The sequence below is a fragment of the Grammomys surdaster genome, unplaced genomic scaffold (assembly GCF_004785775.1).
Source record: "Grammomys surdaster isolate TR1022 unplaced genomic scaffold, NIH_TR_1.0 125925, whole genome shotgun sequence".
Lineage (NCBI taxonomy): Eukaryota > Metazoa > Chordata > Mammalia > Rodentia > Muridae > Grammomys > Grammomys surdaster.
Genome location: NW_021620749.1, coordinates 1,249,186 through 1,264,113, shown reverse-complemented (window position 1 = coordinate 1,264,113; position 14,928 = coordinate 1,249,186). Strand labels below are relative to the sequence as shown.

General features: G+C 42.8%; 1 protein-coding gene across 1 annotated transcript in view; it reads right to left on the bottom strand.

Annotated features, from left to right (window-relative positions):
• The window catches only part of Dscam (DS cell adhesion molecule), a 479,658-nt gene that overhangs the window by 170,155 nt on the left and 294,575 nt on the right, over positions 1-14,928 (bottom strand). The window contains exon 11 of the mRNA XM_028752551.1: positions 10,299-10,472. Within this exon, the coding sequence (XP_028608384.1) occupies positions 10,299-10,472 (174 nt within the window). The remainder of the gene's footprint in view (positions 1-10,298; positions 10,473-14,928) is intronic.

The following is a 14,928-nucleotide window of genomic DNA, read 5'->3' as shown; positions in this document are numbered from 1 at the left end:
GGTTATTTAGCTCACAAGGCTAGAGACTCTGTGTGTGAGCGAGAGGGGCACCACAGAGAGGGCATAGCCGTCTACTTCCCATGCCCCTTAACTTGGGGACTATGTACCAAGGAGTTTGAGATTTTCTATAATAAGTCAGATATCTATCTATCTATCTATCTATCATCTATCAATCAATCATCTATCTATCTATATCAATCATCTATCTATCTATCTATCTATCTATATCAATCATCTATCTATCTATCTATCTATCTATCTATCTATCTATCTGATATATAGGATATATTTGGTTATGTGATACAGTAAAGAGTGTATCTGGCATTTATCCTGGTTTCCAAGACACAGCTTCAAAACCCTTTGGAATTCCCTGAGTTTTTTAGTATCTCTGTTATCCCTAGTAACCCCTTTCAGCCATACCTGAGTTAGTGCCATTGACATGTTCATGACAGTTTTCAGGACTGATTATCCATCCCAGAAAGAACAAGTAAGTCTGTGATCAGGGGGTTGAATGTTCAGCCCCACCCAGCCTTAAAATCTGGCAACGGTGGTAGATGAAGGTCAAATTTATACACATGGCCATGGCTGATGATTTAATAAGATCATAGTTCTGGAACTTAGGTATAAGCTTTGAACAGGAAGACTCAGGGAGCTTCCTGGTTGGCAGTGTAACAATATCTTCTCAGATCAAATCTTTCATTTCGGAGGGAGGCTGTTTAATATTCAGGATGCTCTAACTGGTAGTGAAACATTTCATACTGCAGGGAAGCTTGTTAAGCTCAGAAAATCAACAGTATCTCAAGGAAGTTCCTGAAACTGACCAGATTCACAGTCTGGCAAGTCCAGCTGAGCTGCCTAGAAGAAGCCTCTCTACCCTGCAGAGGTGCTGACAAGTTATGCAGTGTGCTCCAGGTTTCCAGCTCTCCTAACAGCTGTTCACGCTGAGATGGCCTCTGGCGAGGCAGCTGTCTTTGAATGATTTCTGCTCCTGTAAGTAACCCTTCACCCATATTTCTGTAAGTAAACCTAATAAGTTCATTGGTTTACCTAGTTGTACTTGGGTGTTTTTTGTTTGTTTGTTTGGTTGGTTTAGTTTGGTTTGGTTTTATTTTTTTTCTTGTGGTTGGTTGCCTATCTGTGGTGAGTAGATATTTATCCCTGCCTCCCCATGAATAGTGCCACACAATAGGTGATCATATAGATGTTCTGGGACAGGGGCATACCCAAATCCTGCAAGTACAGAAGTTCATGAACTTTGAGCTTAGGACTCTTCTAGATGTCACATGTTCTCTCCTATCTGTCTGTATGTTCGGATCCTCTGTAATAGTGTCACTGAGTACTATTTTGAGTTCCATAAGTGTTCTAACAAATTATCAAACACAAAGGGGTTATGTGACCTTTAACCTGGAACTGGCCAGGAATAAGGGGAGGCCATCTGAGAACTCCAATTACCGCTGCTGTCTGAAGTGAGGGCAGTCTTACTGGGAACTGATGCTGACTCCGGGTTGTTAGTGTCAGAGTGGACCAGAATCATAGGGTACTGCCTGGTGTACAGAATGGTGTTAGGATGTAGGCCATTTGTCAAACAGAGGGCTTTTATGGTTAGTAAGCATTAGAGAAATGGCCAGAGCTAAGGTGAATAAAAGATCCTTTGTCCCCCACTGTCATCTCATATCACCCCAACATAATAGGAGCAAGCAGTCCTGAATAAAAAGACTGGATGCTTCAGGCCAGGGAGGGCAGAATATCACAATTTAAATTGGACTGACCATTGTGATGGGCTAGAAGATAGCACAGAGCACATTTGAAGCCAGTGACAGGACAAAGCAGAATTAAATCCACTTCTAACCAGGTCCAGACTTTTCAGTAAGTCTGATGTATAAGAGTTTCTCTGTACACATACTGATATCAAGAGTGTTGAATATTTGCTTTATTCAAAGACCTTCAGCTGATGAGGCCTATTTCAACTATGGAGAGGAAAAAATATACTTTGTTCATCAGCTACCAATTTAAATGCTAATCATATCCATGATAGACCTTCATAGTGTCATCAAGGATGAACCCTGAGGTAACATACCTTGCAAGTTGACACATAAAAGATCCAGAAGTGGTGTAGCCTATGGGGTAAGAAGTGTCACTCACTAGCAGTGCTGAGTTGTCTACAGAAATTGTGGAAGTAAAGAAAATCTAATATCCACATTCCAAAGCCTCCTCGTGTCTGCTGCCTCTCCTTCCTATGGCACACACTGGCTGGAATCTGCTAGTTTTCCTTCTTCAGAGTAGCTGTTTACAAAGAACATGAACACATGATGTGGTCTCTAGGATCAATAAATATGAGATCAGGTATAAATAATATCTAATCATGTACTAAATACCACACAACTAGTATAAAGACTGGGATGGAGATGTGTGTATTTATCCAGGAAGATAAGTAGGAGAAACCATCCAACTTCTGTCCTGTCGAATGAAGACTCTCCCTTCCAGATGTGCTCCTACCATGATGACATAGTGAAGACTCTCCCTTTCAGATGTGCTCCCACCATAGATGTGCTCCTACCATGATGACATAGTGAAGAATCCTCCTTTCAGATGTGCTCCCACCATAGATGTGCTCCCACAATGACATAGTGAAGACCCTCCCTTTCAGATGTGCTTCCACAATAATGACATAGTGAAGATTCTTCCTTTCAGATGTGCTCCCACCATAGATGTGCTCCCACAACAATGACATCTACCATGATGTGATGAAGTCTGGTGCTCATAACAAGAGCCACCACCTTAGTGTTTGGACTTTCAACTTCTAAAACCATGACCTGACTAGGTTTATAAACAGCTAGGCATTGAGCATTTCATTATGGAACATAATATAGACTAATGATTCAGAGACAAAAATTAGAATCACCGAGTACCCTTTACCTTGTAGCTGTCACTACAGTGTAGATGAATGTCTCCTCTATAAAACCCCAAGTAGCTCCTCAGGTTTTAAATATAATGTCATGTAAATACACAGTTCTTTGATATGAAAGGAGCTACAAACCAACTCATCAGCTTTGTAATGTTCTTGTTGGCCTGTAGGAATATGGGCTACTCTCAACAACTGTTGGCTTTAACATCAAGACAAACATGTGGGCTTCACCTTGTTTTCTGAAATTCACTGGTTCAACAGTGTGGGAATCTAGATGAACAGGGAGGAAGCCTGTGTGTGCAGAGCTCTGCCATCCCCGCTCTGCCTCTGCCATTCTGTTCAGCCATGTCTGAACCATAAGGAGCAGATGGTTGGTTCCTGCCCTGATGGCCTTGGACACACCACCATGACTTATCCTGCTTTACAAAAGCTCGTCAGCAAGTGTACTCTGGGGATGGTGACTTTGGATGTGTCCTAACAGGCATTCCTGATTATTCCTACAGAGGGTCACACCTGGGTGTCCTCAAGGGAGAGGAGAGAGTCATGGCCCGAGTTTGTGCTCAACTCTGAATGAATTATGGGAGGCAGTTCTCCAAGTTCACCTTTGCAGGAGTGCATTGCTATGCTCACAAGGCCCACCACAGAGCAGATGATTAGACAGCTTTTTTTTTTTTTTCAGCTGAATTTACAGAATAAAACTGGCTCGGCGGCCTTTGAGGGTGACATGGATACAGAACTGGCCTATTTCAGTCATAGGTAAAAGTGTTCTTTCCAGGATGAACTAAGCTCAAATTTAAAAAGTGATTGTAAAGATTAAAAGAAGCAAGAATGTCGAGGACTGACCCTGGCATCCAGGAGCCTGCTAGGAAACACCACTTGGACCTTCCTGTTTTCTTGAAGAAAGTAAACAAGCACCAACACCAGGCTCAACAGGAGCAGTTCCTTCTTTCTACCGGCACAATTTGCTGAAATATTCCACCCCAGGACTGAAGAATGATTCCTGGGCTACAGCCAAGCGGGCAAAGCAACAACCACTCGGGACAGCCAGGAAGCAGCCGCTCGGGCGCATGTATGCCTTGATTGATGGTATTCACAATACTGTCTATGTTCAGACACAATGATGAAAGGGCCTTCCTTTGAACTGTTTCAGCTACACAAATAAGAGGGGAAGGCATAATATCATTTTCAAATGGCATAAAATTAAATTATCTGAGAAAATTAATGAAAAATATCTAAGCTTCAAACAGAGGAAACTGTACCTCTTAGGGGACATCAAGAACACTGGAGAAAAAGGGAGGGAAGATTCATGTTTGGGATCAACTTCCGATAACCTTAAAGGAGAGAACATTAGTAAAGAGCAGAGGTGAAAGACAGCACACCCCAGCATGACTTTAACATAAAATGCAAGTATTTAAAATGATATGATTCTAATATGGAAATTAAAAAACAAGTCAAGAAGTCTCCAGGGTGAACTCAGTGGGCGGTAAAGGCACTGGCTGTGAGCAAACTTTGTCACCTCAGCTGGGTCACCAGGACCCACATATGATGTATAGAGAGAACCATCTCCACAACCTTGTCTTCTGCCCTCTATATGTGCCGTAGCATATAGGACCCTCCTCATCTCCCATCATGCACACATACTAATACTTTTTTATAAAAGTCTACATGAGTGCCTTGGTTATGAATGTGGCAGCTTCCACCCATGAAGGGTCGATAATAGCTCTCTGACCCTCTCCTGCCAGAGCATGCCACCATAGTTCCTGAACGTATAGGCAATTGTTCCCATTTTGCAGATGAGCAGCATGAAGTCTTGAGGGTGTTATCACCAAGTCCACACAAGTTTCTTTCTTATAGGCAGAACTGGGGAGTGAAACCAGATCATCTAACTGTAGACCTCAAACTATTAAGAACTGTTACAATTCATATTAGAACCTGCTAACTGTAACTGTCCTGGAAATTATATCAAAAATTAGCTCTACTGAAGTGCAATTTACATAAGACAGCATCCATGCTTTTATATCACACACTGCAGTGGGGTTTGCATATTTACAGAGCTGGGCAACTCTTTCTGCAAAATCTAGAATATCCTCATTACCTGTACTAATCTAAGCAGGGATACTTTCTCATGCTTGCTCTGTGGCGAAGATCTGAGGGTCCTAGTATCAGTAATCAAGAAGGCCATCTGAGAACAGATGAGTATCTATAGGAAGAGAGATGAATGGGTTAGCTTATTTGTAGTCTAACATGTCCATGAAGGCATGGTAGATCTCAGAAGTGGGACTGAGAATTGTTGAGACCCCAAGATCTGTTTGGTCGAAGTTGAGAGACCTGGTCTGAACACAGATGTGCACACCCAGGAATACATATGTGTTAGTCTTGTCAGCTTGACACAGGCTGGGGTCATCTGGGAAGAAAGGACCCCAATTAAGAAAATGCCACCATAAGATTGGCCTGTAGGTAATTCTATGGTATATTTTTCAAATTGATGGTTAATGTGAGAGAGTCTAGCCTACTATGGGCAGTGCCACTTCAGGGAATGAGGTTTTGGCTTGCATACAGAAAGTAAACTGAGCAAGCAACATCCCTTCATAATTCCTGCCTGTGCTTCTGTTTCAGTTCCTGCTCTGATTTCCCACTATCATTGGGATATATAAGCCAAATAAACCATTCCCTCTCCCAAAAGTTGCTGGCCAGTTTTTTGTTATATAGACAGGAAATGAACACTCTGGCATTACAGAGTTCTGTCCAGGCTGAACATGGGGGAGGGAGGTGGCAGGTCAGGCTATACTGTGGTCTGTGGGTTGTTCTGGGGCTACAGGCTTCATCCGATTCTAAGAGTAACTGTCTCTCCAGGGACGCTCCTACCCCTGTTTGATAAGTGATGTTCTCTTGCTGCATGAGGGGATCAGAAGGGATTGAAGCAGAGCAGCAGACAAAGACAGAGCTGTGTGCTCAGTGTGAGCTTCTGCAATCAGTGTTCCTTGAGAGATACAGCCAGCTGCAGGACTCGGGAGGGGGCAGGTGCAATTTTGACACCTGAGGGAAATGTTAGGAGTGATTTCCATTTGAGAGCTTAGTAGTTTCGGGAATTATTTTCTTAGAAAATTCATTACGTTCCTAAGACTACAAACATCCTCTGATACAGTAGAAGAGGCTTGGTCTGGGTACTTGGCTTGCTTTTTGCATTCACTGGCCATGGGGGTTAGAGGTAGTGTAGACCAGAGACCAGGCTTGATCAGAAGCAGGGCCTGCTGCTTCTGTCTTTGCCGCCAATGTTCCTCTAGTGTTTGATTTCCTTTCCTGGGAGGATTTTTGGTACAAGATAAATTAAAACTGAGATGGCGGTGTAGACTCAGCAGCAGGAATACCAGCTGAGTTGGAAGGCTTCGCACAGATCAATCTTCCATCCTGTTGATGGCTTTTCCTGACAGTTCCCTATGGTCTGCCTGCTATCTGCCAGCAGCACCTTGTGCCTGCTTCCAAACAAAAGAGGGCTGTTGTGGTTGTCTTTGTTGCTAAAATGCCCTCTTCTCTGACATGAGTCTCTGAAAGCAATAAGTGAATTGGACAGAATGTGAGTCAGTGCTCACCCCCAGTTTCCTGCTGTAACCCCAATATCCCTCAGTAGCAACTGTATGTTTTGCAAATATGTTTGAAGCTTGACTCCAGTGCTGTTCTGAGAGCCCAGCATTTACCTCTGAGTAGCCACGTCTCTCCCTTCACATTACCCAAGGAAGTGACAAGCTTTCTCTTGCTGTGTTTAAAAACATGTGCAGCCCCCGTACAGTAAGACCAACTAACTAGAATACATAAAAATCTCAAAAAGCCAATGATCCCCCAATTATCTAATCAATAAATTATCAAATAAGTAGACAATTATTTTTTTTTGCAGGAAATAAAAGACATGTGAAAAACTAGTAACAAATACACGAAGAATATTCCCCCCAGCCATTGGGGACATGCCAATGAGAATTACATTGAGATTGGTTTTATTTTACCCTAGACAGAACAGCTTGCTTCATGGAAACCAATGACAGCAAGTGCTAGTAAGGGACTGTAGGAAGGAGCCTTCTTATAAGGCTGGTGGGGGTATAAACTAGTGCAACCACTATGAAGATCAGTGGGAGGTCCTTCCAAAAACTAGGGACAGAATGCTTCAGTGACCCAGTTGTACCTCTCTTGGGAATATGCCCAAAGGAATGTGAGCTAGTGTACCATGGGATACCTGTCACCTCTTATTGTTGCAGCAACATTCACTATATCCCAGCTACGGACCCAACCTTGGGGCCCATCAAGAGCTGAATGGATGAAGGACATGCAAAACACACACACACACACACACACACACACACACACACGAAATTTAAATCAGACTGCTTGAACTGTTGGGAAGGGGAAAGGAGTTGGTAACCAGGAGGATAGGATAGGTGATAGGTTAACGGGTATGGAATGTGGTTAAGGCACATGCTACACTTGAATTAACCATCATAATGAAGCCTATCACTTTATATGATGATCACACATTAATTAAAATGATGGAAATAAGACTGAGCACCCTTGAAAGCTTCATTTGCAGCCACGTGATCTCCTTTGTAGTCATTTTTCTGTTGTTTGAAAGTCTCTGGACACTTGGCTTCTTCCTCAAGGGTAGAAGAGGCTGGACAAGAGTCTGGAGGTTTTACATAGGGTTGACAGTTGGGTCAAGTCCTAGGAACTATATAAATGCCTCCCTCTGAAGCTGGAAGTCCTCGCTCCTCTTCTCTCCTCTTGTGCTATGCCATTTACATTTCTTCTTCCAGAATATTTTCCTGAAAGCTCCTTTTCTAAGGAATCACATGTTTTCTTTATCTTTACAGCCCATGATCATGTTGTTTTATAACACACTAATTATATGGTTTCAGAGACCCCAGGACTTGGCTGGTTCTAAGAAACACTTCCTAGCATGCTTATAGCCAACCTCTGTTTCCCAACTCCCCCATGTAATCCTGCTTGCTCTGGTCTGTGAATTGTGTACATCTTTCCTTTCTCCCTGTGGTGTCCTTCCCTGGCCTCAAAACCTCTGCCTCTCAGACTCTCACATTTTTTAACATCAAACTTCAATGTAGCAGGACTGTACTCCATAGCTCTGCAGTGACTTAGCTTCAGCTTCTATGCCATGAACTAGGAGACATATTGTCCACAACAGACAATTATTCCCCCGCTGACTGTAGGCTGCAAATCTCAGATCAAAGCCTGGTTGGACTGGGTTCCAAGGAGAGCCCTCTTCTGTTGTGGAGGCTCCCCAATTTGAACTATTAGAAGCTGTACTCATGTTTGCTCACCTTGCAAAGCCTTGTCTTCTAACACCATCATGGTAAGGATTAAGGTTGAACATATGGACTTTAGGGACCCAGATGGTGCATAGAAATCACTGATCCCACAGAAAGTTGGAAATATGACTTCGCCTATGACCGACTCTGAGTTCTATCCTGCTGTGACCCCTGTGCTATTTGCTGCTTGGAGGTTATACACAGATATCCACTGCTCCTCAAGAATGAGTAGCTCAAGAAGGGCAGACACCATCCTTCTGTCTTTCAACTTTTGTTACTAGCACCTACCACATGGGTGTCGAAGGAGGAAATGATGTGGGGGTGGAAATCTGCAATTTCTATGGCTTACATTTTCCCTATCTTTGAAGGTCTTTTATGAAGCTGAAGTTCTGCCTCTCCTGCCATTTGCATAAACATGGTGCATACCCCTCACTGTCTCATAAAGCCAGGCACTGTCCTCTTCCATATTACTCCCCTGTCCAAAGCACAGGTATTTCACCCACAACTTCTTGTGCTGCCAGGTCTTGATAAATATTTTTTAGAACAGAAAAATGATGTTATGAATTAACAAAATATCTAACAAATATATTCACTGTAGGAAGACAAACTGGTATCAATATGGCTTCTGGATCTTAGTTACCTGAGTAGTTCAGAAACTTAGAATTTTTTTAAAAATTATCAGTCTAAACATTGCTGACTCCACAGATCGTTGAACTCCATGATTCTGTATTTTGGAGGAACTCATGTCAAAGAACCTAAAGACAAACTGTGGAGTCTTTAGGTTCTTTGACATGAGTTCCTCCAGAATACAGAATCATGGAGTTCAACGATTATGCATTAGGTGAGTATAAAGCATATTTCAAAGCAACTTCATTTCAGAATTACAGTATGCTTTTTCACTCAAAACTTAGCAAATAGCTTGATATTCCTATTTTTCTGGTAGAATAATGAATTAAAATGAATTCTTAGTGCATAGGATAGGTACTGATCCATATGATAAATTTTTGAATTGCACACATACACACACGCACACAAATGGATACATACACAAATGGACACACACAAATGAACACACACACTTTAAAAAATGGAGTCCTCTTAAACAGATGTGGCTTCTTAAATACCAGTAACAACCTTAAATCTCTTTAAAGCAGGGAAATTCTGAACAAGGCCTTATTGTTAGGAGGAAATCAAAGCTTATCCAGTAAAATAAACTAGTCATAGATGGATATAAGCCATATAATAGCTATACAAACATTTGTTAATAAGCATTACTCAGGAAAATGCCATCCAGTCTGTATTCTTGAGGGTTCAGTGACCAATGTGTAGAAAAGACTTCACAGTGAAGAGCCCTCTCCCACCCACTGATCAACAGCACAGACCCTAAGTCAATGCCCACGAGCCACTCATGCTATAGATAGTCTAGTGTTGGGAATGAGGTATCCAGTTGCTACCTCTACATGTTTTACATTTATTTTACGGGGGTGTGGTTTAAGGGTGAGCATGGGGTTGGGGTGAGTGTGTGTACCATAGCATGTATGTGGAAGTTAGAGGATAGCTTGCAGGAGTTGATCTTCGATTCTCTCCTTCCACCAGGTGAGTTCTGGGGATTGAACTCAGGTTGTCAGGCTTGGCACCAAGTGTCTTTACTAATGACTACTTTATGAAGGAACTCTATGACCCAGCCAGTTTTCAGTGACATACGTGAAACAGAGTTTCATAAGAATATCTGCAGGCCATGTACTGGACTCTTCCACCGTGAGATTAGTGCATGGAAGAGAGGGTGCCAAGGCCTACTGATCAATTAGGGTGTCAGAGCCTGAGGATAGTGATCTAAGGAACCAGCTCTTGAGAACAATGCTCTTCTATACCCAGGGTGTGGGGAGCCCCAGATGGCTGCTGACAATTGGCTGGCCATTTCCATTTTTTAAAAAAGCATTTCCAATGCTAAAAACTGGAAACATCGCTACATCCAAACTTGTTTTCTTTTTTTTTTTTTTCTGAGACAGGTATGCATTGCACCAACTGAAGACCTCAGCCCCCAAAGACCTTCACAGGTAAAACAAAGCGTTCTTAATCCTTACTTTTCACCGTGAGGTACATGGACTTGCTGACGTCTGCGCCCACATCGTTGCTGACCTTGCAGAGGTAGTAGCCACTGTCTTCTTCCACAACATGCTTGATCAGGAGTGAGCCATTACTCAGGACCTGGATTCTGCCATTCAGGGCAATTGGCTGGAACTGGGGGACCCCAGCACCTGGGAGGAGACAATCACAAAAGGGATCCATGATGCCCAGGAGTGATGATTCATCTTTACTGGACATGTGGCTAGATGTAGAAACACTAAGGCTTCCCTCTGGGAGTGTCTGTGACGGATCCAGAGAGCTTTAGGTGAAAGGGGAGGGACTATGTGTATGGCACTGTCATGCTACTGACTAGGGTCCTAGACTGAACACAGAGGGCAAAGGCCAGCCAGCGTTACAGTTACAGGGGCATGCCATGTCTACACCACGATAGACCATGTCATGCCAAACTGTGGGTAAAACTCAACCTCCTTCTCTAACTTTCTGTTTATATTTGGTTTCACAATAGTGAAATAAGAGAGTAGGTTACAATGAGAATAAACACATGGACACAAGATCAAGTTTCTTCTGCTACAAGGACACCACGGGATGCATCTCACATAGGCACTCTCTGGACACACCAAGTCATGCCTTCTTTTCTGTAACACTGAAACTCTTATTTGGAGAAAGCCATACTTACTTAAAAATGACATTATTTTAGAGAACGAGATTAAAAGGTAGGGGTGCTTATGCATAGTTTCCTCCATAAAATGCCAAATTTGATGAGTGTTAAGCAGCTGAATCAAAGTAATCATAGTTAGAACAACCCCAGAGTAGATATTGCTCATCTTGTGAACGAAGTTCTTTCTGTTCCCTGGATTTAATGTGGATGTAAATGGGGGAGGGCTTCTCTCGGGACAGAACATTTCAGCCTTCACTTTATGCACATGTCGGAGGCTACAACGAAGTGTAGATCTTCCTCCTCAGTTTGGCTGTTACAGTGGAGAACCACAGTGCATTGTCAATATCACTAGACTCTGACTATGTAAGTCAGGTCATTGTGTATTAAAATACTGCTTACTTGCAGGTGGATATGCTAGGACCATAGGTATAGAATAACTCACAGGAAACATCTGGATGAAACTCCTTAGAAAAGAAAGGCTCTTAGGAATAATACAGCAGAGGAAGAAGACCCTGCTGGATGTCTAGGCAGACAGTGACTTGGAATGACCTATCACAAGGACTGGGAGCATGAGGCATGTGGAGGATGTATTCCAGGCCATTCAGACCTCTGCTACTACTTTCCTTCTTCTTTACCCTTAGAGTCCAGTGACTAAGTGGAGATTCAGTGCAAGGCTTGATCTGATTTTCCTGAAGGAAGCTCACAGCATGGGTCAAAAATGTGCTCCACACTGGAGCTTCAGGTTCTTTGTCCCCAGAACCAGCTTGGAGTTGACCAGGTCTTTTATGCCCACCCTTCATCCATGGAGATCTTCTATAACACCTGAGAACACTGGACTATGTACATTGCTGTCCTTCTGGGATCTCTGTTGCAGGGACTTCAGAGCTGGGTGTGAATCTCTCTAGAGAAACCATGGAAATGAATATTGTTCCTGATAGGCTTTTCACACTGAATAAGCAAAAACAGAATCCTAACATGGGTGGCTTCTCTCAAGATAGAACTGCTTCAAAGGACACATAGAAAATTGAATTAAAAAGCTGAAAATAGGCTAGAGAGATGATTTGGTTCAAAAGCTAGCTGTGCAAGTGTGGGACCTGATTGATTCCTAGCACCTACACACAAAGTCAGGTCCAGGGGTGTTTGCTCCTGTAATCCTAGCACTGAAGAGGCAAAGACAGAAATGGAGGATTCCTGGGGCAGGCTGAGTAGCCAGTGCTTTGGGATTGGTCAGTCCTGTAGTCAAGAAGACTCTCTGGGACAATAGGATAGAGAGCAATTCAGGGAGACATTCAGTGTTGATTTCTGGCCTCTACATGTTAGTGTGTGCACACACATATGTGCAGATACATAAATGTTGAGTAACAAAGTGGTCCCCCAAATGGCGGTGCTGCTGATAATGTCCTGAGATGACAGTCCAAGAACAGCCCAGGCAGGACTCTAACCAGGCAAACAGAAGGATTCCTAGTGGGTAAACAAAGATCTAAATGCAGCTTTCTTTGGGAATCTCATAGGGCAGGTTTCGGTTAGTCAGGAAAGCCCTGACTAACTACCTCCAGCAAAGAGCTTCTGAATCTGATTATCCCAAACAGTCTGCAACAGATCAAAGTCCCCAGACTAACTCCCAGGCTGTCTAGCTTTCATGACACTTCCTGCTGCTACCTGCCGCAACAAAACTGAGAAACATCTGTTCTCTACCCTCTGAAGAAGCCTGGCAGCTTGCCCCCCAAAAATTGTTCTTTCTACCCATGGAATGGTCGATCCTATGGTTTTGCCATGCTCAATTTTAATAAAAATGTGCTAACAATACATACATACACACACATTCCACTCACATACACATACATGTGGACACATTCACACACAGATGCACACACACACACATATGCACATACATACACATATTCATGTACACATACACACACGTATACACTTGCATATATATACACATATACACACGCATACACCACACACTCATACACACATATACATGTACACATATGCATATATACATGCTCAGACACATACATATACACATGCATACATGTACACACACACACACACACACACACACACACACACAGCTGAAAGCTGCTCTGCCTCTGCTAAGGATGAAGGAAGCCAGAAAAGGAAACTGTGTGCCCTGCCCAGCATCACAATTGTGCCTTCCTTACAGCGAATCCCAGCAACAAGGTAAACATAGTTGCAAAGAATTAAAATGCCTAAAAATGAGAAATTTACCTTTAGCACATGACAGAAGGAAGGGGACATAGATGTACAATGGGTGGAAGGAAAGGACTAGAAAAAGCTGTGACCTACTTTAGACCTACTTTGGACCAGAATCTACCAGAAAACTATGTGACTCACCCCTCAATAAAGCAAAGAAAAAGAGAAACAGGAGAAACACAACTCTATCAGGAGCAGAGGAAACTACTGGGCAGAGGCTTAATAATAGCTTAATAATTTGCATGAACAGATGGGGAAGATTCAGATGAAATATTAAGACTATTAAAAAGAGGCAAAGCAATAGAAAAGAAAATGCAGCTTTTATGTGTGCAAAATATATTCATGAAGCTTATTAGCAGTGTGGACACAGAGGAGGAAATGACTAGGTCAGCAAAATTTATCCGGAGTAAAACCAAAAGGCCAAAGGAGAGAAACGCATGAACTCATGTGAGACTGTAAAAAATAATTGCATAATCTGAGTAATTACAGTCTTAGAAGGTGGAGAAAGAAGTGTCTGAAAGCAATTTGTTTTATTTTTATAAAAGTAATTTTTAATAGCATAGAATAGAGTTTATTCAGGACTTGGGGAGGAGAGTTGAGGGAAGAATAGGAGGGGGGGAGAGACAGAGACAGAGAGAGAGACAGAGACAGAGACAGAAAGAGGAGCAGAGGCTGGCCATGAGCATGTGGAGAGAAAGAAGGAAAAGGAATGGGGGTGGGGGGAGAGGGCGAGCAGGAGCAAGGGAGCATAAAAATAATTTTTAAATCAGAAAAATTTAATACCACCATGAATCTATTTGACTTAAAACTTTTATAGAGCTCTACGCTCAGCAATAGCAAGGCAGGTAAGTTGCAATTATTCTGGATTTATCACTGCAAGAGAGGAAGGTCTGATACATCTTTTGAAAGCCTAGTGGGAGGTATTTGCCGGAGTTTTCGGGAAGTTTATAGTTCAGGAGTGGAGCCCTTATGGATGGGATCAGTGCCCTTGTAAGTGTGTCCTGGAGAACACACTTGTCCACTGTGAGGCCACAGCAAGAAGTCAGGGGTGTGAGTTCCCAGGGGGGAGCCCTCATCGGAATCTGGCTTGCTCTTGGTGCCTGATGTTCAGCCTCCTGAATTAACAGGAGAAAAGATTCTGCTGAATCTTTGATTGTGGAATAGAGCAGCTTGAGCAAATTCGGTCTTCAGAAGAAATAGTACTGTGAGCTGCGAAATAAATTTCAGTAAGTGTTTTAAGATGAAGCTAGCAGTGTGAGGAATATGTCTGGACAAGCTACAAATCTCCAAGGATTTGAAAACTAACAATGTGGGTTTCCTTTCCTTCTCTTCCCTCCCCTTCCCCTTCCCTTTTACTTCCCTTTTCTTCCCCTTCCACCTTCCCTCCCTTCTCTCTCTCTCTCTCTCTCTCTCTCTCTCTCTCTCTCTCCCTTCCTTCCTCTCTCTCTTTCTTTTTTCTTTCTTTTCTTTCTTTCTTTCTTTCTTTCTTTCTTTCTTTCTTTCTTTCTTTCTTTCTTTCTTTCTCTCTACTTTCTTTCTGGTTTTTCAAGACAGAGTGTCTCTGTGTAGCCCTTACTGTACAAAATAATTCACTCTACAAACCAAGCTGGTCTCAAACTTAGAGATTGGCCTGCCTCTGCCTCCCAAATGTTTGGATTACAGGTGTGGACCACCACCCAACACAATGCCTTCCTTCCTTCCTTCCTTCCTTCCTTCCTTCCTTCCTTCCTTCCTTCCTTCCTTCC